The sequence below is a fragment of the Emys orbicularis genome, chromosome 16 (genome assembly GCF_028017835.1).
Source record: "Emys orbicularis isolate rEmyOrb1 chromosome 16, rEmyOrb1.hap1, whole genome shotgun sequence".
Classification (NCBI taxonomy): Eukaryota; Metazoa; Chordata; order Testudines; family Emydidae; genus Emys; species Emys orbicularis.
The window spans coordinates 6,992,159-7,014,835 of NC_088698.1; the positions used below are offsets into that span (position 1 = coordinate 6,992,159).

The window sequence follows — 22,677 nt, forward strand, 5'->3', positions numbered from 1 at the left end:
AGAGCAGAATTTGACCAAGAAACCTGTAGCACTGTTGGGCATAGGACCCAGGACTCCTAACTGAAACATCATCCTCTCTCTCGGGGTACATTGGGATCAATGCGTTTCAGATCAGGGATCTGCTGAACCAAACTTCACTCAAGTTTATGGCAATCACCCGACTCCCTTTGATGGAATAGAATCATAGAATCTCAGGCTTGGAAGGGACCTCAGGAGGTATCTAGTCCAACCCCCTGCTCAAAGCAGGACCAATCCCCAACTAAATCATCCCAGCCAGGGCTTTGTCAAGCCGGGCCTTAAAAACCTCTAAGGAAGGAGATTCCGCCACCTCCCTAGGTAACCCATTCCAGTGCTTCACCACCCGCCTGGTGAAAAAGTTTTTCCTAATATCCAAACTAAACCTCCCCCACTGCAACTTGAGACCATTGCTCCTTGTTCTGTCATAACAACCCTAAAATTCATAGCTGTTTATTCATGCCACGTTCGAGATACAACAAAGAACTGATTGATTCACAAGAGTGTGTGCAAGTTATTTTAGGTCACCAAAAAATCACAGGGGCGTGTGTCTAGTTGCATTCACTTCGCCCACGTTTTGTGTGTTTAAAGGATGTCATTGCCCACTCTCTAAACCCTGTGGCTCATACCTGTTTCCGGACTGCCAGCAAGGAAGAAGGAAAAGTGTGAGGAGAGGTAAAGACTGAGGAGGTGAAGGTGTAGGACTGTCAAATAGCAGAGGCTGGGTGCTGTGGCAAAGACGACACAATCTAGGGGAGCTGGGCTTATACAGAGGGGACAATTTGGGCACCAAAACACCAAGAATTTTAGTGTGGGTGCAGCTGACCCATCAGACAGATCCCAGGGCACAGCAGTCCTACTGTATGTGACAAAGAATTCCCAAAATACTAAAAAAAAATCTAAGTCTTAGAAAAACAGCCCTCTTCCTCGATCCCTCCTGTGGGCTAAGTTTTGTAAGATTCAGCTTGTTACAGAAACACAAGAACAGAAGAAAATTACAATTGAAAAGAAGAGACACACTTTTGTGTAGCAATCTTGCCAAATCTCACCGTAGGATGGCGCGACCGTTATATCAGTGGTAACTCAGCCAAACGGCATTCTGTTGATCTCGGCCCATAGAAATGCCCTATGTAAATGAGCTAAGGGGACTGTTAACGTTGGTCTAGGTTTTGCCTTAATCTAAAAAGTAATTTAACAGCTGTGAAATGCTGCCCAACAACAGAGCAGATGAGAGTTGGGGCTATTTTTGCTAGCCAACAGCAGGATTTTAGTTCTGTTATAAACATTTAAATAGCATTAATTTTGTGTTAGGGCACCTAGAACGTTGCAAAGGTGTCTTTTTTATTGTTATTTACATTGAAGGACATATAAGCAACCATGCAAAACACACATGCTGGCAGGTAGATGAGGGCAGAGCTAAGGTTGTGTGGGGTATTTTATCTCTGCAGTTTCCATAGTTCCTTCCCTTTTTTCAGTAGAACTTTAACTTTGAATTTCTTGGTTTTCAGCCATTTGTGTTTTTAAACTACAACATTCCACTAAGGGTTTTTTCCCCCTCCCTGTAAGTTATTGATAAATATTTACAACTTTAACTCAATGAATTTTTCCCTTTGGAATAGATAAAATATGGATCTGGCCCCATATACACACCCACATGCACACAGCGAGTGAAAGAACCAAGCCACTTGCTGTGATATCCCATTGATGATCTATCAGACCAGACCCTGGTCCCTGGGAGATGCTCTCCAGAATTGCAAAGGAGCCGGCCAATGGAACATACTCTGCATTTGAAGTCTTTCAGGCTTCAGTTGAGCAAAACACTCAGGATAAAGTGTAAAGGATGTAGGTGATTTAGGAGCTTAAGCTCTACTGAAAGACTCTTGGAATCTGAATAAGACTCAGGCCTGATCTGCACTACAATGTTGCTCCCACCAATGTAAGCCCCCCACTAAACCAACTTAATTGCATGAGAGGCATAGCACTTAGGTCGCTCACAGCCAACAGAAGAAGCTAGGATGGCCATGCAAAACAATTTTGTAGTGTAGACTTTCCCGTAGGCTCATAAGTACCTGCGTCACTTTTAAAAATAGGTCTTAAGCTCCTAAGTCACTTAGGTATTTTAGAAAATGTTACCCTTAAAAACGTGCTTAACTTTAACTACATGCTAGAGTCGCACTGACTTCAAAAAGATTTGAGCGTGTGCTTAAGAAAGTGCTGCACTGAACTGGGACCTTGACCTCCTTAAGAAATATTCATACAGGGAGACAATGGCAGCATGACTTGCAGCCACGGAATAAGGGCTCAGGACGCATGTTTAGGTGTGACTAAGCAGGAGTGATCCTCCAGCCTCTTTCTGCAGTTCCAGGAACATACCGATTGCCACATGGGATCAGCCCAGTGCAGTCTCCGGCCTGACAGTGGCCAGGACCAGCTCCTTCAGAGCACAGTCCCAGAAACCTTACAGTAGACAACTGCGGAAAATCCTGCCTATGGAGGAAGTTCTGCCCTAGTCCCTGCCAGTCAGAGGTCGTTGTATGTCCTGGAACAGGCGGATATCATAAAACCCATTGTTTTTTCAAGGACTCTGTTTAGTCCTATTGTACATCATCCACTCCCCCCCTCTTACAACCCTCCTCAAACTCTTCACTTCTCGCACCCTTTGGTACTTGCCATCACGGCTTGACAAAAGATAATGCAGCAGGGCTTCAATCTAACATTGTGGCTGTCTCCAACAGCAGCCAATGCAAAATGTATCAGAGAAATTTCCCAACACCTTCTATAAATACACTCCCATGTGCCACAATGTACCAAGGGAGGAAGTTCCTTCCTAAACTCAGTCCGTTGATGGTTTTATAGTCTGGGATAAGGATGAAAGCTCATCTGATTGCATCCCTGTGAAAAGCCATATGCTAGTCTTATTCACAGGTCTAACCTTTTATTAAAAATGTCACCAAGAGGTTTGACTCAGCAGTATCCTGCCTCAGTGAGTTCCACAAGTTAAAAAGGGAAATAGTTTTATATGCAATTATTAGTTTTATATTTATTGCCATTGAGTGCCCTCCTTTATTATAACAGAGTACACGGGCAACAAACAAGCCTTTCTGGGCACAATTCACTATTATATGTATACCTCATCTCAGCTCCTCTTGCTCAACTTTCCAATGACACATTTATGTTTATAAGCAGTGCTGTGTGCAATCATTTACACAGTACCTTTGTTCAACCTTGTGCCCCAGCCTTAGAGCATTATAGTGAACCGATGGGGACTGCTCCATCACTTGCGACACATGCAGACGACCTGCAGAACAACAGGAGGGTACTGAGAGGCAGCCATATGCTCTCGCATTCTGCTGCTGCACACCATCGTCTCAAGCTGCACTGCCATGGTTTGACGCCCTCACAGCCTCTTGTGTGAATTACAGCCTTGTGCTCCCAACTCCTTTATTCTCTCTCTGGCTGGTGAAGGTAATGGCAAGAAGAAAGGAGAATTCATGGCTGAGGGGGACAGTGGAGGTCAAAGGTTCTGGAGTTCCAATATTTCTTTATCTTCTGGTGTGACATGGGGAAGAGAACGAGCCCTTTCCAACCTTTACTCCACAGTTCATAATTCAGATAATTCTGGCCTAGCCTAGGAGGACTATATGGTGGTTTGAGGAGAGATGGAGGTTCCTAGATTACTGAATATCTTCTGTACCAACTCAGAGCTCCGTAGGCCCAACAGATCAGTGTTTCTCTGGAAGCTAGACAACTCAAGGCGAATTGTAACAACTGTACCACACAGGGATAAGAGTCTGGTCGCCATTCCTTTCCTCTGGATCGACTGGGTGTGTACATGGCCTCAACTCTAGCTGGAGCGCCAGCGTCACTACCAAGGGCAACCCAGCACACAGTACAGGATGCGTCCGCTACTCCCTGAACAGATTGCTGAGGCACTCACCCTGAAGTTGGGCTTTTTAAAGATCCTGGCAGATTCTACTGGTCAGGCTAGAACACCTTCCTCCCTGCCCCAAAAACACATGCGCACTGAATTCAGCAAAACCATCACTTCATAGGTGTTAAGTCCAGAAGGGACCATTCTGATCATTTAGCTCGACCTCCCAGAGAATGCTGGATCATTTAAAGAGCTAGAGACCTCTTGCTCAGTTTGGTTTGGGGTATTCATTCATTCCTGAGGAACAACACAGGCTGGCTCAAATATACTTGGAGAGAGCCACGGGGCCATTTCCTACCTCTCCCTGCCCCTCCACCAAGGCTACTAACCTCACCATAGAGAACGGCAGCTCAATTCGAGAGCTCACTCTAGAACGCAAAGGGCCATTACATGGAGCTACTGCACCAGCTCCGGCGCAGATGCTGAAGTCAAATACCGAAGGCACTTGCTGCCAATGCCCTCAGGAGGGATGTTAAGATGTCTGCCTTCCACACTCGCCCCTTCCATTTCCATGCCTTGCTGACAGATTTTTATGCTATTTCGTCCGCGTACGGCACTGGTTTGCATATTTCACCAATTCAGGTCACATCGTGTACACATATGCGTCAGCCAACGTTTGTTGATATTCTCACTACCTCTCTTCTAGTTCCAGTTTGGGGTGAAAGCCTTCCTTATTAGCCAATTTGGATACCCATTTACTGTGAATTACTGAGCCTGATTATTATTCATGAATGGATAAATCTGAAATCTCAGTCTCTGCTATGTGATTTTTCTCCCTCTCGAATGCATATATTTAGGGAAAATAGGAGGCAGTGTGTATCACTCTCTCTCACACACACACACACACACACACACACACACACCATAGAAGGAAAATCTGGACAGTGGCTTTTCACAGCCCTAATTTACTTTTTAACCAGCGTACGTGGATCTGCCCCAATCAGCACTGATGTTCACTTAGATGGGACACAGTATGCAGGTGGACACTAGCATTGTGTTACCTGCAGGCACAGAGGGGGTGAGGTGAGGGATGCTTTAAACCGGAGCAGGAATGGAAACTGGAGGTTACGGGACAGAGAGCCAACACCACCCAGGAGCTCAGAAAATTGGAGCATTTTGACTGCTGGGTGCAGGAGGCTTAAGAACACATTCCAGCCCAATGCACACAGCACTGGCTTATGACGCGGAGAGTGAAAGTCCGACGAGGCAGGAGTAGTTTCGGGCTGCCATGCAATCTTCTATAATTGATGCCAGGTTCTCCAGCAGGGTAGGCAGAGGGTTTTTAAAATTTAAAGGGCATAAATAATGAGGAAAGAACGTAATTACTAGCTAAGGAAAGAGTCCAAAACGCTACATTAAAAAAAAACAAAACAAAAAAAAACCCCAAAGAAATCACAGCACACCTGCACAAACAGCGGGGACTTGTACTGTGGACTCCACAATAATCATCACTGGCACTTACTGCATGCAGCCGTTTCCAGCCGGAGAGACACGAGGTATTTTATAGATGGGGAAACTGAGACAACGAGGTTAAGCAACTTGACTACCGCCACATTTCCTAGCTGCCTTTGCAGTCAAAGGGAATGAGGGAGGCAGTGTGGCCTAATGGATAAAGCGTTGGACTAGACTCAGGAGACTTGCGCTCTATTCCTAGCTCTTCCACCAGCCTGCCGAGTGACCTTGGGCAAGTCACTTCACCTCCCCGTGCCTCAGTTTCCTCATCTGTAAAAATGGGGATGACAATCCAGACCTCGTCTGTAAAGTGCTTTGAGATCTACTGGTGAAGTGAGGCATTATTAGTATTATTCTAAACTAGAGCTTGCTCATGGGTGGGGAATACCGCAGGCTCTTCCATAGCTGACCTTTGAGAGATTTTGGTAACTTCAGCTGAAACGCCAAGTTGCCAGCTTCAACCTGCAATTATTGTGCAGCTACAGGGAACCTGACAGGCTGGGGACCTGGGCTGGACCCCTACATCTGCACACACAGATTGGGGTATTTGCACACTTCAGTGGGAGGCATCCTCTTCAGAAAATCTGGCACATGGTTTGCAATTGCTTTGATAATCCAGCGGTACCCAAAATGGAAGAGAGAATGCATGGGATGTGCGTGCCGCTCAGAGAAGTGCAAAAAGGGCTAAGTCGCAGGGAGTGATGTGGCCACCTTTTCCTTTGTGGGTTGTTGAGCAGAGCAGGCAGGGTTACAGAGGAGAATGACCATCGGCACTGACCCACGGGACTAAAGAGCTTACACACACCCTTGCAAGGATCCAGCAGCTGGCTGGAGCTCGGACGTGGGAAGGCAGGGAGCATGCTGCAACAACGCGACAAGCTGCGAGTTCTTCCTTCATCCCCAACAAAGGGCAGGGAAACAACGTTCACCGTGTCCACTGCACTGGTTTCTTTGAATTCTGCCTAGAGATGTAGGTAGGGTCTTGTGACAGAATACACCCCTGCATTCACTGCCTACACAATACTGTAATGATCTTTGTACAAGATATTTCTTGTAAGGTTCCATTTGAAAACTCATAATTTGCTGCTCAGTATTGTCCTGATCAAATGTGTGTGGCAACACTGTATGTGAAGTTATAAGATTCCCCAGCCTGATGCTAAGAGTGCATGTTCAAGATCCACATAGCACCAAACTGGTCCAAAAGGCCTGTCTCGAACAAAAGAGCGCATGTTTGCCTTAATTTGCATGTAAGCAGTAAACAGAGTTATCAAGCAGGAAGGCAAAACCAAGGAGGCTCAGACGGGGGGAAAAAACAGCAGGGAACATCCTTCCACACAGACTCTGTCCCCTAGTTTCCAGATGGAAATGTTTTTCAAAAGGGGGATGGAAACTATAAAGAGAGGCAAACACCTCAAGCCACCCCTCTTTCTCTCCCTGCTCACCTCATTTCTGCATCTAAGACGACAAAAGGAAACCGCCCCTGAACTCTGGACCTAGGTACCAGAGTGATGCAAGGGGACACACACACACACACACACACACACACAAACACACACAGAGATCATCAAGCTTTCTTGAGTAGGCAGCAACACAAGGTGTCACGGAGTCACCGGGTGATGCTCTGGAACTACTCCATACGAAGCCAGTCAGGACTCTGGGGAGCCTCCTCTCTCTGAGTAGACTGTCGCCAGGGCAAGACGCTTACACAGCTTCGACCTTGCTGGGTCTGACCTCAGAGCATTGAGCATCCCCTTCCTCACGGGCGCTTCCCGCAGCGAGTCTGCCTGGGCAGGGCTCATGGGGAAGCCAGAGGGCCCTGCACCGCAACTCCGCAGTGACTCTCAGCCAGCAGGAACACAGTATAGAACAGAACTTGTTAGCACAAAAATCAATGACTTTCAGCCAAGTCCATCTTGGGGAGTCCTGTGCCAGACGCCCTGGAATTCCCCTCTTCCAGTCCCCCCAAGCAGACTGCCCAGCTTCCAGCCACCTGACCTCCAACACGCCCACTGCTCCTCCTCCTCGTCTCTGTCCTGCTTCCTGGGCAAAAGGTGTCACCTGGTCGCATCCCCCTCCTGGGTGTCTCAGGTTATGAAAGGCACCGGCCATAGCCTATGTGCAGACAGCTGGAGCAGCCTCACCTGCCCCGAGGGCCTCAGAAAAACATCACACACCCAATGCCCACCACCGAAATATTGGTGCAGTACACAGGGAAACTGAGGTCCACGCAAGATTAGTATAGGACAGTAAGACTCGCATGCAACATAAGATGAATAAAAGCCCACGTCGTCACACCAGGGTACAGCACGGGAAACAACAGCACAGCAGGCCTGGATGCTGGTTTAACATCTACATGCGGATTGCAGGCTATCCCCTGTGGTTTCCCTTCTGTCTGGGGTATGGGATGGACCAGAGAAACCCCACCGACCCTGGCCAAAATTTTCCAAAAGTGGATTGTGATTTTGGATGCCCAATTTAAGTTGATTTTCAGGAAGTGCTGAGCACTTAAAATGCATAACCCTTTAAGATGTCCCCAAAATGGGGGCACTCAAAATCACTGTTGAAAATCTCGGCTGATAGGTTTATTACGGTCTGTATTAAGCCGGTATTATTGTTGTCCCATAGTAGGTACTGCTGCCACTGAGGCCTTTGGCAATGGGCAGCTATGCATTAAAGCTCAGTTACATGAAACCATATTACTTTATCTAACTCAGTAAAAAGGCTACATTCTAATAAAACCCTGTCCCTGTTGTCTCCGCCCTCTCTGTGGTCTTTGGTCTCCAGTTCCCTTCTTCCCAACACACAACTGAGCTGGATTCTTAGCTGGGGTAAATCAGCAGAATTCAATGGACCTATGCCAATTTACATCACTGGAGGATCTGACTGACAACACTTCATTTAAATATATATTTATTTGTTCTGTGATCCATGACTGGGGCTGCTAGGTACCACCATAAAACAAATAATAAATAATACTAATAATTCCCAGCCAAAATAAACACATTATGGAGGTCATGTTGAGAATACACGTAAGGCTAAAAATCAATATAGGGATATTTGGGGAATTAACGATAAGGGAAGTGAGAAGAGTTTGTATTATTCCATCATTAGGTTCATTTGAGACCAAAAAAGGTCTTACGATGGGTGCTAAATTTCTTAAAGGACACATTTACAATTTCATTTCAATTCAAACTAATTAATGGATATACTTGTACGTTGTCAGAAAATCCCTTTTGAGTAAGTGCTGTAATTTCAGGGACAGACTTCATGGTGTTCTTCGTACATAACAAAGAAGTTGAATCCTTGCTCGAAGAGTAAAAATCAACTCAAATTGTACCATGGAGCTGTGATCAGCACCTCCATAATATTCTCTCTCTCTCTCACACACACAAACAAACACAAAACTGCGTAGCTGTGATCAGCGCCTCCATAACAATACACACATACGTACATACACGCATACATACATTATATATGTACATACAGGTAAAAGCTTCCCCCACCAACATTAAAGAGATTTGTTTGAAACTAAATTGTCTGAAAAATTGGCCAATGCCAACTGCTGAATGAGATAAGTATCATTAAGGGAAAAGAAAGTCTTCATTACTTTCAAAGAGGAAAAGCCTGTACACCAATGGGGAATAACATGTTTTAAAACATATCAAAGGGTTAAATTAATTTTCATTAAAATTTAAATGCGAGAAGGCTCCCTTCCCCCCCTCCCCTGCGCCTTTGAACGTTTGACTGGCAACCATTTCATATTTCAATCTCGGCAGAACAAATTGAATTAGATGTTGAAACCAAACTCTGCTCTGTTCTCTAAAGCCTACATGCTCTGCTTGCGCTAATCCTTTTCGTGGCTGCTACACAGCACAGAGACGCTCAGCAAGAAATCTGCCCTGCCATAAAAGACAATAAGAAAGGACGGGGGGAGGGAAACCCAACAAACCCACAACCCCGTCAAGCCTTGCTTAAGTTGTCTTCCACGTGTGCTTTTAAAAGGCTGGAGTCAGAACCCCCATTCTGACCCCCACCAGTTGTCATCAGGGTAGAATGGATATCAACTATTTGTCGTCTTTCCACTCCTCTACTCGCTCCCTAGCCATACCTATTTAAAATGAACCAGAATCTCGACTTATCTTTTACATGATTTCCACCCACCCCCACCCAGCCTTCTAGTTCTCATTTCCAAATATGCAAATTCCATCTGCACAAGCCAATTGGAAACTTCCCCATCAAAAGATGCATCTCTACCCAGCCTGTCTTCTCAATTTCATGCCGTGAAATCATCATAATCTTGATGACCTCACAGCTATCGGAGATCAATAATAGGGCTTTCTCTTTGTTTTTCCCTCCCCAAAGGCACAGTAGATAAAGGTACCACAGACTGAGCAGGAGACAGGAATGCCACAGTGGTTATTAATCACTGATATCACTGTAGCTCTTAGGAGTCCGGTCATAGTCCAGATCCCATTGTGCTAGGAGTTGTACAAACCCAGAGCAAGAAGATGGTGCCCCGCCTCAAAGAGCTTCCAATCAGTCTTAACCCCATCCCTTTTCCTGACAAGCTGACACACCACTTTAACCTTTCCGTGCCTCAGTTTACCAATCTGCAACATGAGGGCAATGTCCATCCTTCCTCTTAAGAGGGTTGGGAGAATCCATGTTAGCACAGGGCGAAGCACTGCATAAGGGCTACAGTGACATTTAGTCTTGCTCCAGTCTTGCACTAGTCTTGCTCCACTGCAGAGATGAACCTAAATCTTGGGCGTCAAGCAAAAGTGAGTTTGCCTATTACCAAGTGGACGTTTGGTCAAGTAACAAAACCACCAATGCAGTTAACAGATTCCTAGATTCCAAGGCCAGAAGGGACCACTGTGATCATCTAGTCTGACCTCCTGCGTAACGCTGGCCAGAGACCTGCCCCACGATAACTCCTAGAGCCGAGCTTTTAGCAAAACATCCCATCTTGACTGTAAAAATTGTCAGTGATGGAGAATCCATCACGACCCTTGGTAAAATGATTCCAGTGGTTAATGACCCTCACTGTTAAAAGTTGACCCCTTATTTCCAGTCTGAATTTGTCGCGCTTCCACTTCCAACCCCTGGATCACCTTCGCCCTTTCGCTGCTATTTGAAGAGCCCATTATTCAATGCTTGTTCCCCATGCAGATACTTAACAGTCCAGTTCAGCATGACTGGAGCTGCAGGCAACATTAAAGGGATGATGGTGCCTTTGTTCCCGGTGCCTACAAAGGACTGGAAGGGCAGAATGCTCTGGATCAGGCCAGAGGTACATGGGGAGAGCTCTGTGTCTATTGTTGCCAGACTCTACCCTGCCTGTGCAATTCCCGGCTCTAACCAATGCTCACCGTCCTTTCCCCTCACGCTGCTCCCTCCCCACCCCCACGTCTCTCCTCTTGCTCCCTTCTCAAGAGGAAGGTGTTAAAAGCAGATGCATCTGGAGGCATCCTTATATTAGAGCCATTCCAAAAGGACAAATGGTATCTCAAGGCCCTGTACTTATTCCAGACGCACAGCATGGAGCAGACAGTTATTTAACCCAGCTTGGATTATTCCTGTGGTCATGTAGCCACCTTTCCTTTCATCAGCAGAGCCCTGATGCTGAGCGTGCTTCCGTCACAAACGGGAGCCCGGGAAGGCAGACATATTAGAAAGGTTATTGGTCAGCTGCAGGCCCAGATGTGTTTTGAGTCACTACTCAGGAGGCCACCGGTGTTGTGGGTTTAACAAAAGTCCAATAATAAGTAAGGTTATGAGCATCCCACTGCTAGGCGTATTGGTAAGAGTCTTGCAACAATAGACAGCTATCACAGAGAAAAACAGCCTCTCTCACACTAATACATAGCACACAAAACCAACACATGCCACTAAGAGCTGGCAGACTATTGCGCACACAAGGGGCTAGTTCTGAGGACACAGCTAAGACTGAAAGAGGGTGTGTGTGGGGGGACCTTTTCCTTAGAAATATTAAAACTAGACCGGGCAAAGCAATTGAAAACTAGGGCGCACCCCAGGATTGGCAGGGAAAGTAGATGCCCTAATTGGCCTTCGTCATCCCGTGACACCTGGGTAACCTCAAGAGGTTTATGAGCAGGTGCCTTTCCTGACCTGTTCTACTCACACAGTCCACAGAGCCGGTAACATTTTCAAAAGCACGTAGATGACTTAGGAGCCTAATTTTCAACTTAAGTTAATGGAACGTCAGTCTGAGCTCATTCCTTTGTTGGGTTTTGCTTTACCATCAGAGAAAACAACTCAGGGTCATGGCTTTGCCTCTTTTGATTCTGGAAGTCACTCTGGAAATCAGGGGAATTGGAAGAAAGACACTCTTGGTTCCACTGCAGGAGGAAGAAATTCGGAATGACTCAGGCCTCTTTCGGAGCCGAAGTTCGGACAATGCGTGTTGCTCTTGGTGGCGAACAAGTCTGACTCGGGGGTCTCCACTGTTGGAAGTCACTTTTGTGATGGATCTGTGCAATGACCATATGTGGTGATCACTAACTGCCTGCTCACAAGTCTGATTCCTGGGAGGTGACGGGCCACTGGTGTTACCCTGTTCTGATGGCACCTGTTCCAGAAGTCGATGGCTTTGAGGCAGAGGGGTGAGGAGTGGGCACCCCCTTGCTTGTTTATCCAGCACATGGTCATCATGTTGTCTGCGACGATCACCACAACTGAGTTTTGGAGAAGAGGCAGGAACGGCATACAGGCCATTCTGATGGCCGAGTTCTGGGATGTACACATGCAGCCCCCTGTTGTTTGGGAACCAGGTGACTCAGATCTACAGGTGGTGCAAGTGAGCTCTCCATCCTGTCTCTGACACATCTGTGATGAAGACCTTTGCTGGGGAGGGGACTGAGAACGGGAACCCTTTTCAAGTGTTTGAGGGTGTCAGCCAGCTCCTAGTAACATGATACAGTACTTCCACCTTCTTGTCTATCAGGGGTTTCACTGGAGAATCGACTGCCCTGAACCAGAGCTGGCAAGTGGCACCACGTACATGTTGAGGTGGCTGCTGGACTCAGCTGCATCGGTGGCCCCAGTGCTGGGTGATTGGCATCAATGTCATCAGTGCTGACTTTGACGGGGTTTTCTTCCTGCCTTTCTTCTCACTGCTAGACCCCAGGATGCGGTGTCTGCTCAGAGAAGAACTTGCTGAGGGTCACCCCATGGGTTCCTCGGAGGCGGATGTCTCCTCCAGGCTGAGGTGACATGCATCAACTGCTTGAGCAGGTGAAGTCTGAGCCACGTGTCCCTGGGCGCACGAATCCTTGACAAGAATGATTTGCACACCAAGTACCTATCAAGGATGCGACCCTCCCCCAGACAGACAGGGCATCAGCTGTGCCCATCGACGAGAGGGATGAGTTCGTTGTAGGTCGGGTAGAGCCCAAACCCCGAAGGCTTGGAGTCCACCATGGCAGTTAGCATGAAGCACCCTGCCCTGCTGTGCCCGGGTGGGTGTCTCTTGATCTTTTTCTCTTAGTTTTGGAACATCCCGTTTCAAAGAATTAACAACGGAGGAAAGCGATGAAAGACTCTTCACAAAACTAATGAGTTTGAAGCTCACGAAAGAGCAGTGGGTCGGACAGTCGCCAGGAACCATGTCGCTGCCGAGTCAGAGAACGGAGGGACCGTGACCTCTCAGCTCTTCATGCCCTCACACAGGAGCGTGAGGTGGCATAGGGCATATGTATAGCCCTGTTGGATGCTGCTCCTCAAAAACATCTGATCGAGTGCCCGAGGGGCCAGTGCACCTACAGCGGGAGCCGCACTGACACATCATTAAGGAAGAAATGAAAGTCATTGCACTTAAATACACACACAAATTTCTGATTGGTGCAACAATTTGAAACGCTGCCTCGCGCACGTCTGCACATGCAGAAGGTGAAAATACAGCCACGTCTAGCCACCTGCACTGAAGAGGAGTTTACGATAAATCTACCCAATTAAAAAAAAATCCCAAAATAAATTTCTCCCTAGAAACTCAGCAACCAAAAAACCATCTATATGAATAGAATATTAAGTTAAACCTGAAAATGTAGCGGAAGGCTGGAATTCACATTAAGGGTGAAATGTGCCATCTGTATCTGTCCCCCACACCATAAGCAAATGCACATAAAAAAATCTGTAGCAGCCACTATCCGGCAGCCACTGTCCTTGCACGAGCGCCACTGGTTGCGGGCACTAGTGCTGGGTGAGCAGGATTTGCTGCGGGGGTGCAGGATTTGCTGCGGGGAGCTATAACCTGCAATCGCAGGCACAGAAGGGTGCAGCAGGCCTGGCTTATTTATTAGCATGCAATGGTTTCCACAGAAGCTGTTCCATCCTCCCTAGAGCCTTCGGGACTGTGTCCCCTCCCTGCGCCCCACGCCAGGGAGCAATGCCAATTACCACTCAAGGCAGCATGAACAAGACACTCTAAGTAGCTTACCAGTCAAAGGAAGAAGGCAGTGCAACATCTTGAATCCTATTACATGCCACTTTGGGGCTAGGTGGCTTTTGTTTTGTGTCACAGCGTTTCACTTCCATCCTACTTTGCCAGAGAATTTAGCCCTGATGAGAAGCATCAGACTGACAAGCCCTCTCTGCACAAAGCCGGCATATCTGGGCATGGTACCCACACACTGGCTCACCACAATACACAGAGTGCTCAGCCCCCTGGGTCAGAGGAGCTCACTGTCTGTGTCCCACTCCATCTCTGGCCCCTCCGCTGAGATGGCGAGAGGTCCCAATTGGATTTCACTGCGATGGTGCGGTGGCTACCTGCCCACTAGAAACGGGACTAAGATCTCAGTCTCGTTTCATCCCTGCGACGCCTTTGCTCGCTGCAAACCCGAGACTCTAGAGGGGACTGGCTGCATGCTGCGAGTCCTGAGCTAGCCAAACCCCTCCAATATGACAGCCGTCTAGAGCAGTTTGTAGCAGGTGACTGTAGAATGTCACAGCGGTGTCTGAACAGCACAGCTGTCATCCAGCCCTGTGGTAGCATCTCAGTGACCTTGAGGCGCCTGGTCCCTACAGATGGAGCGAGGCAGCGCAAGTCAGCGGTGGCGGTAGGAGAAAGGAGATTGCCAAGCTACCCATTTTGTGGCAACAGCTGCTGGCTGGTCTCTAGGCAGGCTCTTTTGGCAGCCCATCTGTTTCCTCGAACGGAGCAGGGGCAGGTGAGGGAGAATTCGGTCTTCTCCAGCTCCACTGCCTTTCCTCTCAAAGCCACGTGAAAGCACATAAAGCGAGCAGTCTGGTGAACGATTTCACCCCAAAGCCCAAACGTGGCACCAGAACTGGACCCGGTTCTGATCCACCACCCCAGTATCATGACAAAAAAACTGGCGAGAGGGTGACAGGTTGCACATGGGGGCATCGCAAACCAGTCAAGAACTGCTTCCAGCTAATGGAACAACCAGCCTTTGAAGCAGTGCCATCTGGTAAGTGGGAGTTGGGACTGCTAGGGTCTTCTCCGAGCTCTGCAACTGACCTGCTGAGAGACCTCAGTCATGACACTTAATACCTGCTGTGGGACTCAATGTTTCTAAAGTGCTTTGGGAAGTTTGGATGAGAGGAGCTAGATAACCAGGGAAGAGCAGGGGCTGTTTCCACACGGAAAGGAAACCTGCCCTTTGCTTCTATAAGAGCCGCCACTCGCTGCAGCCAAAAGGCCCATGCACCTTGGAAAAGACCAGGCAAGCGGTGGGCTGTGACCTCTGAGTCTCTGCTAAGCAGCTTATTTTACCCATACCCTGCATCCTCTCCCATCCCCATTTGTCTTTTTGGACCAGCTGTTGCATCCAGGCCAACACGAAGACTGTAACTCTGAGGCAGGGTCTGCCGTCTTTGTACAGCACCTAGCGCAATGGGACCCTGATCCTTGACTGGAGCTCCTAGGCGCTACCGTAATAGAAATAATAAAACAACTGAATTTTGAGAGGACCTGCCCCCGCCCCGCGTGGAACACATACCCTCAGACTCCAAACAGCAGCCGATGAGTCTGCTAGTCGCCTGCATCGTCATCCCCGTCCTCCTCCAGCTGCTCCAGGATTTCGTCCAAAGCCACAGCACGCTTCTTCTTCTTTGGGGAATCTGTGCAGGCCCAGATGGCAGAGGAGAGGGTGGGGAGAGAGAAGACAGACACAATTAAAAGACAATGCTTCTGAGGAGCATTCCCAGCCCCTGCCCGGGCTGAGCAGTGCACCGGGCTGGCAACAACCGCGTTCAAACGCTTCAGAGCCCGGTGCTGCCACACCTGGGATTAGAACGCGGGCGTTCCTGGCTCTCAGGCCTGAGCTCTGATCACGTCTCTCCACCCCAGACAAGCTGAAAGGGTCTCCTCACCTTTAGAGGAGCAGAAGGCCGAGTGAGCCTGCACCCTGGTCTCTGCTCCACGGGGCCTGGGGCAGGATGTGGGAAGGAAGAGGACAGGCTGTTGAAGCATCCACGCTGCTCTGACTCTTGTGGGCTTGTCTTTGTAGCAGTGGGGAGGGCAGGGCAGGAGAGGGCTCCTGGGGAGTCCGTTTCCTTCCACTTGCTGTTCTGCAGGATGAGTGTGTGTTGGGGAGGGGTGGGAGGGGATTGCAGATCATCCCCCGTTCTCCTCTCTGACAAGGGAGAAAACTTGTGCCCTATGGGGGGCAGCCAGATGTCATGCGTGCGTGCGGAGCCTATCAGAGGGGCTCATCACAGGAAGCAAAGGGGTGAAGAGCAGGAGAGAGGGGCAGCACACCTGGTCTCAGCGAGATGAGAGCACATGGAGGGGGATACTGACCTGGGGATGGGAGTGGGGGCAAGGCAACCGGCAGCTTCCCCGCCAGGATAATGTCCCCTGGACGGCGTACAGAGGAGGGACGCTGGCTGCCCCGATCCCCCCTGCAGCAACCCCGGGCTGCGTACGCCATCCTCGTTAGCTCCCTCTCCCCCGCTCTAGCTCTCCCGAGCAGCTCGTCTTTAAAGCCCTCAACTATCATTTGCTTCTTCGTAATAATCAGGCTCTGGCAGTGCACAATGGCCTCTGGAAATTGAATTTGCAGGGAGGTAATGGGAGCTGTGGCAGCGGCGGCCGCCGGAAACAGAAGGGCAGGTGCGGCAAAGCATGAACTAAATGCCTGTCACTCTCTTGGCTGATGTTAACGACGCTGGGGCTGTGCCATGCAGACGCAGCCTGATTTCGACCCGCTCCCCAATAAGGGGCGCTCCCTGGGGCCGGGTGTTCCAGGGGGTGGCGAGCGACAGCTTATGCCTCACTGCCTCCAAAGCCGGCGGGAGATTTAACCCCTCTCCTGCTGCGGCCCCTGCGGTGACAGGCCTTTGTTTGGAAGCAAACACCCAAATTGCTTTAAAGAAGTATGCAGTGGGATGCCTTGCAGTGCCCACTCCTTTGATGTACCCTGATCTACTGAATCCATTTATACAGGAGCACAGCTCATGGGCATTTAAGCCCCCATGAGGCATTCAAGTCAGGACTGAGGGTCCCACTGCTATTTGTCAGGGAGGAAGTGGATGATCCACCCAGGACAGGGCTACATGCTACATTTGTGTGTCCACGGGCCAGCAATGTGGATTGATCACGAACGTTACATGAGGCTCAAGCTGTGCTGGCTAGTTGGGATTAGTCATGTAAATCACATGGGGCTTTTCCGTCTCCATGTTGGATCATGGCACCAGCACGTGGGGTGAGCCCTCTCGTGTACACCGTTAACGGCAGCTTTCTTTGGAAGGTGCGACATTAGGGATAACCCGCCTGGGCGATATGCTTGCCAAGAATGAACCCAGAGGAGAGCGAGCGTGGCCAGAGTGAATTCATTTCAAGCTCCAGGCGAGCATCTGTGGAAAAATTATCACCCAGCTTAGTGACACCAGCCAAGGCAGACCTTTAGCCCTGCTTGCTGAGGAAAGACAGACAAGCTACCCCCCCCCCCCCATCCTCCTCCCATGAGGAAGCGCACCTCCACACGGAGAACAGCTGTTTAAATCCGGCTCTCAGACATCAAAAGCCTCACTGGGTTTCTCAAACAAACAAACATACCGTAGGACTGAAGAAAGGTGTAAAATAAATAAATGGAACAAGCTGTGCATTTTCTTTTAGTATTACAGCTGCTGCCGAAGATAAACAACAAGGAAATGTCACAAAGCATCAATACAGAAGAAATTAACCTGACAAAAGCTCACACCCCTTCTTTCCCCCTTAAACAATTTTGCATTTCTGGAGTTCCCATCTAATGATTTTATTTTTCAATTAATTCCTTGACAGAATGCCAGAATTGGTCTCCCTCGACTTCTATACTTTAGGAATGCTGTGGGAGACAGGTGAAGGGGAGGGGAGATCTGGGCGGGGGGGAGGGGGGAATTCTCCTGCTATGGCTTCCGCTCAGCGTCAGACCCCTGGAGACAGGAGGAAGGCTAGAAGGATCTATTAAGAGAGCAACCCTCCCATTGTTAAAGTGAGACATAAGGCTGCAGCTGTGTCTTGTTTAAACTTGACAAGGAAATGTGTGACGAACTGAAACATCTGAAATTCTGGAACCTCACAGCCACCAGTAACCTTAACTCTGCCCTAGGATCCTTACCCGATCACCATCTACAGCTCCCCTAATGCTACCCAATCCCACAGTCATCTTTGACTCATCCCAGATCACCTTTCTACTAACTTTCAGGGATGTCAGAATTAGCCCAGCCTCCTACCTGGGTGTTTCCCCAATCTCCCTCCCCTGCACACACAAAACCTTCTCACCCAAGTGTGGTGATGGTTTCAACTTAGGCTAGCTGGGGCAGCAGGGCTTTCACTGGGGCTGTAACCCACCTGCTTTTCAGTGAGGACACAGGCTAAGCCACTCAAGTGCTGAAAGTCCTCTAATGCCTTCCCTCAATTCACCCTGTGTGCCCACAAGGACAGACAAGTTCTCCTACAATTCACTGGGTGAAAAAAAAAAAAAAAAACATACAGCGGCTCAGCTCACTGAAGTGCGAAGAACCCTGGGATGTGCCCCCAGAAGTCCTAGTGACACACACGCAACACTAGTGAGGACACTGTAACTTGAGGTCACACTTCACTTTGTTATTGAGAAGCAGGGATAACGTGCTCTCCATATACGTGCACCGAGTCCAACTGGTACTTTGTGCTCCACACTGCACAAAGCGGGAAGAGGTACGGTAACCCTCCGACCACCATCCTCAGCGTTAATTCATATGTAGCGCACAGTGAGCACACAGGGCTGGGTTCAGATTTCAGGGGTTACTCAGGAGTAGCTTTGCTGATGGTAGTGGAGTTATACCAGCGTAAAGGAGATCAGAAGCAAACTGCATATGTCCAGGGGAACCAAGAACTGGAGACAGACGCCGTCAATCAGAAGGCTGCTGATGGAACCTTAACTAGAAACATTAACTCCAAATTTCCAAAATTTAAAGCAGCCCTAATCATCCTTGTGTTGCTTTTTGGTGTCTAAACGGGTTATACCTTACATTACGGTTATAGTCATAGTTGTAAAGGGTTAGCAATTGATAGGCAGCTGTTTTAATAAACAGTAAATTGTCAAAAATTAAACATGTCATTCGGTTGCTTATAGCCACGGCTCGTCAATTACATCTTCTACTGATACATTTATCTAACACTTACCACCCCTATCAGCATATCATATGATCACTTATTGACCCTTTATAAGCTACTCATTACAGACAAAAAATGAGTTAAAAGAACGTTGCAAAGTCAAACGCTCAAAAAAAAAAAAAAGGAACTGCCGGAATCAAGGTTCCACAGGGCAACCCAAACATGGCCCCTTTGTGTGTATTATAATAGAGTAGGGAGCCTGAGGGTCTCATCTTGCTCTCCCTCAAAAGATCAACATCACCGCTTATCCCAGGCCAGATCTGGGGTTATCCCTTAGCTTGAATAGTTCCTCAGGAGCACAGGATGTTGACAGAGGGCACTGCATCAGGCAGCGTTCAAGTGTTTGCCTAGGCACTTCACATTCACCTCCGGGTCACTCCTCAGCCTCCAATGCTGCGCAGTGTGCCTGGAAGCTTACCAAACCTGGGCCCCAACGCCCCACGCTGGAGAAGGTAGTTCCACCACTGGTGGCTCTTTGTGATAATACCACGCCAGCTGCTTGCCTACCTAGGCTTGTGCGAGAGGTGCGTTTAGGGGGGCAGGGGGAAAAACGAGGAGCATAGGCAGCAGCTCCACTGTAATGGTGGTGGTATAAAACAGGGAGACAGGCGGTCCTCAGCCTTCCATTTGTCTGAGGAATTTACATGACCGTCATCCCTATGGCATCTGAGCACCCCGTGCGGTAGGGCAGGGCTAATGTCCCTGTTGTACAGAGAGGAAACTGAGGCACAGACACACTGTAACTTGCTCAAGGTTACAAAAGAAGTGTGTGGGGGGGCAGGGAATTGAATCTGGGTCTCCCAAGTCCCACTGGACCTTCCACCCTTCTACACTGTTACCCTAACCTGCTAAAGTGCCTATAAACAGCAGCTGAAACATCATGGGTCTCACGGGCAGGCCTGTGGGCTTTGTAAAATCTGTCCTTCAATATCCAAAGTTACCTCCAGTGCTTTGCATCCCTTCTGCTGCCTAGTAGGGAACTTGCATGGCCTCCAACAGTTTGAATTTTAATTCTGAATAATTAAAATCACAGCTGAAAGCAGAAACTCATTGAAACACCACTCTGCACAAACGCCCAGCATAGAAACCGTCCGACCCTTTGCTGTTTTGCAGACAGAACTGGGATTTGGCCAACGTCGCACGGGAAGCTGGTGGCAGAGTCAGGAAGAGAACCCAAGAGTCCTGACACCCCTGTAGTAGCTACTACAGCTACGGCTCCCCAGAAATGAGTACGTCCCAAGGTGTACATAGCTGTAGCAGGGAGATTTCAGCAGCTGGGCATAGACAGCTGAAGTGTCTTGAGAGGGGCTGCACAGAGCATTGTGAATGGGACCCTATCTGGGAGAGAGCTTCTCCACCTCCTGGCAGGGGGACTGGCCAGCTAAGGGGATGAGTGATGGGAACCCAGAGCCTTCCGCCTCTAGGTCGTCGGCTGCAATCTAGCTCAGATCACTGCGAATGAACGTTCCCACCACCCGACGATGATTTGGTGGCCTCTGAAAAATAAGTCCGTCGCCACAGTCCAAGCCCTAGTAGGCAAGTGTGTACATCATCATGTCCCTCGCAGCTGGTAACCACAGGCAGCGTCTGCAGACGTGCCCGGGAACAAAAGGGCCACAGCTGCCGTCAAACCATCGGCGAGCTCTACTGTACTGTGCAGGGTGGAGCTGCACAGTACAGTAGATGGGGCTACAGGTGTGGGACGCTTTCCCATGCCATACTGCTCTGTGGGTAGAGGAGTTCCATCTGCAGCGCTGCCAAGACAGCACCTTGGATCAGCATCAAATGAAAACAATATAATAAAATACAAGCTGCCGGTGAGGATCCCCCCGCCCAGCACACACTTGCCCTGATGCAATGTAGAAGAGATCTGGGTTCAAGTCCTGACTCTGCCACAGACTTCCTGAGTGACTCTGGGTGAGTCTCAACCTCTCTGCCTATTTACAATGTGAGCTCTTCAGGGCAGGGACTGCTTCTTCCTACGTGTCTGTACAGCACCCAGCACAATGGGGCCCTGATCTCAGTGCGGGTGTCCAGCTGCATACGTTAGAGCAGGGGTAGGCAACCTATGGCATGTGTGCCGAAGGCGGCACGCAAGCTGATTTTCAGTGGCACTCTCACTGCCTGGGTCCTGGCCACTGGTCCGGGGGGCTCTGCATTTTAATTTAATTTTAAATGAAGCTTCTTAAACATTTTAAAAACCTTATTTACTTTACATACAACAATAGTTTAGTTATATATTATAGACTTATAGAAAGAGACCTTCTAAAAATGTTAAAATGTATGACTGGCACGCGAAACCTTAAATCAGAGTGAATAAATGAAGACTCGGCACACCACTTCTGAAAGGTTGCCGACCCCTGCGTTAGAGGCAGGCGCTAACTCCCCACATAAGCAGGCCCTTGCTCTCCAGACTAGGAACTCCCAGAGAGGACGCAGGCAGGCAGCTGCTGGGAACGCACATAACCATTTGCGCACCTTCTAAAAAAGGGAAGCAAATTGGTTTGACTTTGGCGCATGCGCCGCGGCTCTGCTGCTCCAAGCTGGTTAAGGTTTGCCTGCTAACGATGCCATTTGCTTCCTTTAGACAATAGCAAAAGCCGACGGGGGCGGGGGCTAACAGGGAATTACCATGGGATTAGCACATGGCGAGGTTGAGGCTGTCACACTAATCCGGCAGGGTTTTACTCTCTGGCTACGGCACATGTTTGCATTGGTTACAGATGCTCTGAAAAACAAAACAAAACCAGAGGCACAAAGCAGAGGGGAAGGGAGATACATACTGGTGAAATGAAAACAAACACGGGCGCTGAGGAGCTCTTCAAACACTATTACAGGTGGGGTCTCTACAATGCACCTAGCAAAAGTGGCCACCAAAAAGCCTCTAAAAAAACCCTTCCAAAGGACGCAAGGATGGCAACACTGGATTTGATAGTCATAGGAAGTACCACTGGGCCAGATCCCTAGCTGGTGTAAGTCGGTGCAGCTCCATTGATGCAGATTGTAAATAATGGGCCAGATCCTCAGTTAGCATCAATGGAGCTACACTGATTTACACCACCTCAGGATCTGACCCATTCTTTACATTAGCCCCACAGCCTTCTGCAGAGGATCTGGCCGGTCATGTCTGTTCACACCACAGCCTCCTGCAGAACGAGAGGAACCGGTTATAAAATGTTGCAGCTTCACTGCCTCGTTTTTTTCTATGCCTCTTTAGCACTGAAACATGACACAAATCCCCTGCCATACCGCGCCCGCCCCCCACATGCTTTCCATTTGGACGTACCCATCACCCCTACACACCCCCACGCTCGCCGCCCTCATCTTTCCAATGAAAAGTCACTCTTTCCCCCTCCTCAGCTTAGCGTGAAATTCCCCCTCCCGTCAGTTTAATTCTTTGATCGATGGGGAAGAGCAGGAAAAACGGCCCTGCGCAGCTGGCCTTCCAAGTTACCCCTGGCAGGAGATCGCCGGCCCCGCTGGTGACGGCTGAGTGAAATGTTTGCGGAGCACAGAGAACACAAGTCAATAGTAATTTAGCTGGATTGGGAGCAAGTACCTTCCCTGCACGGATTGCAGCTCCCGGGAGAGAGGGAGTGTGTGCAGGGTATTACCGGCTCGCTCGGAAATAGTTCCAAAACACCACCTGCCAGAG

At 48.9% G+C, this 22,677-nt stretch overlaps 1 protein-coding gene across 1 annotated transcript in view; it reads right to left on the reverse strand.

Moving 5' to 3' along the window:
• Nucleotides 1-22,677, reverse strand: part of RBM19 (RNA binding motif protein 19) — a 111,965-nt gene that overhangs the window by 2,844 nt on the left and 86,444 nt on the right. Inside the window, exon 24 of the mRNA XM_065417675.1 lies at nucleotides 15,385-15,505. Coding sequence (XP_065273747.1) covers nucleotides 15,417-15,505 — 89 coding nt within the window. The 3' untranslated portion in view covers nucleotides 15,385-15,416. The remainder of the gene's footprint in view (nucleotides 1-15,384; nucleotides 15,506-22,677) is intronic.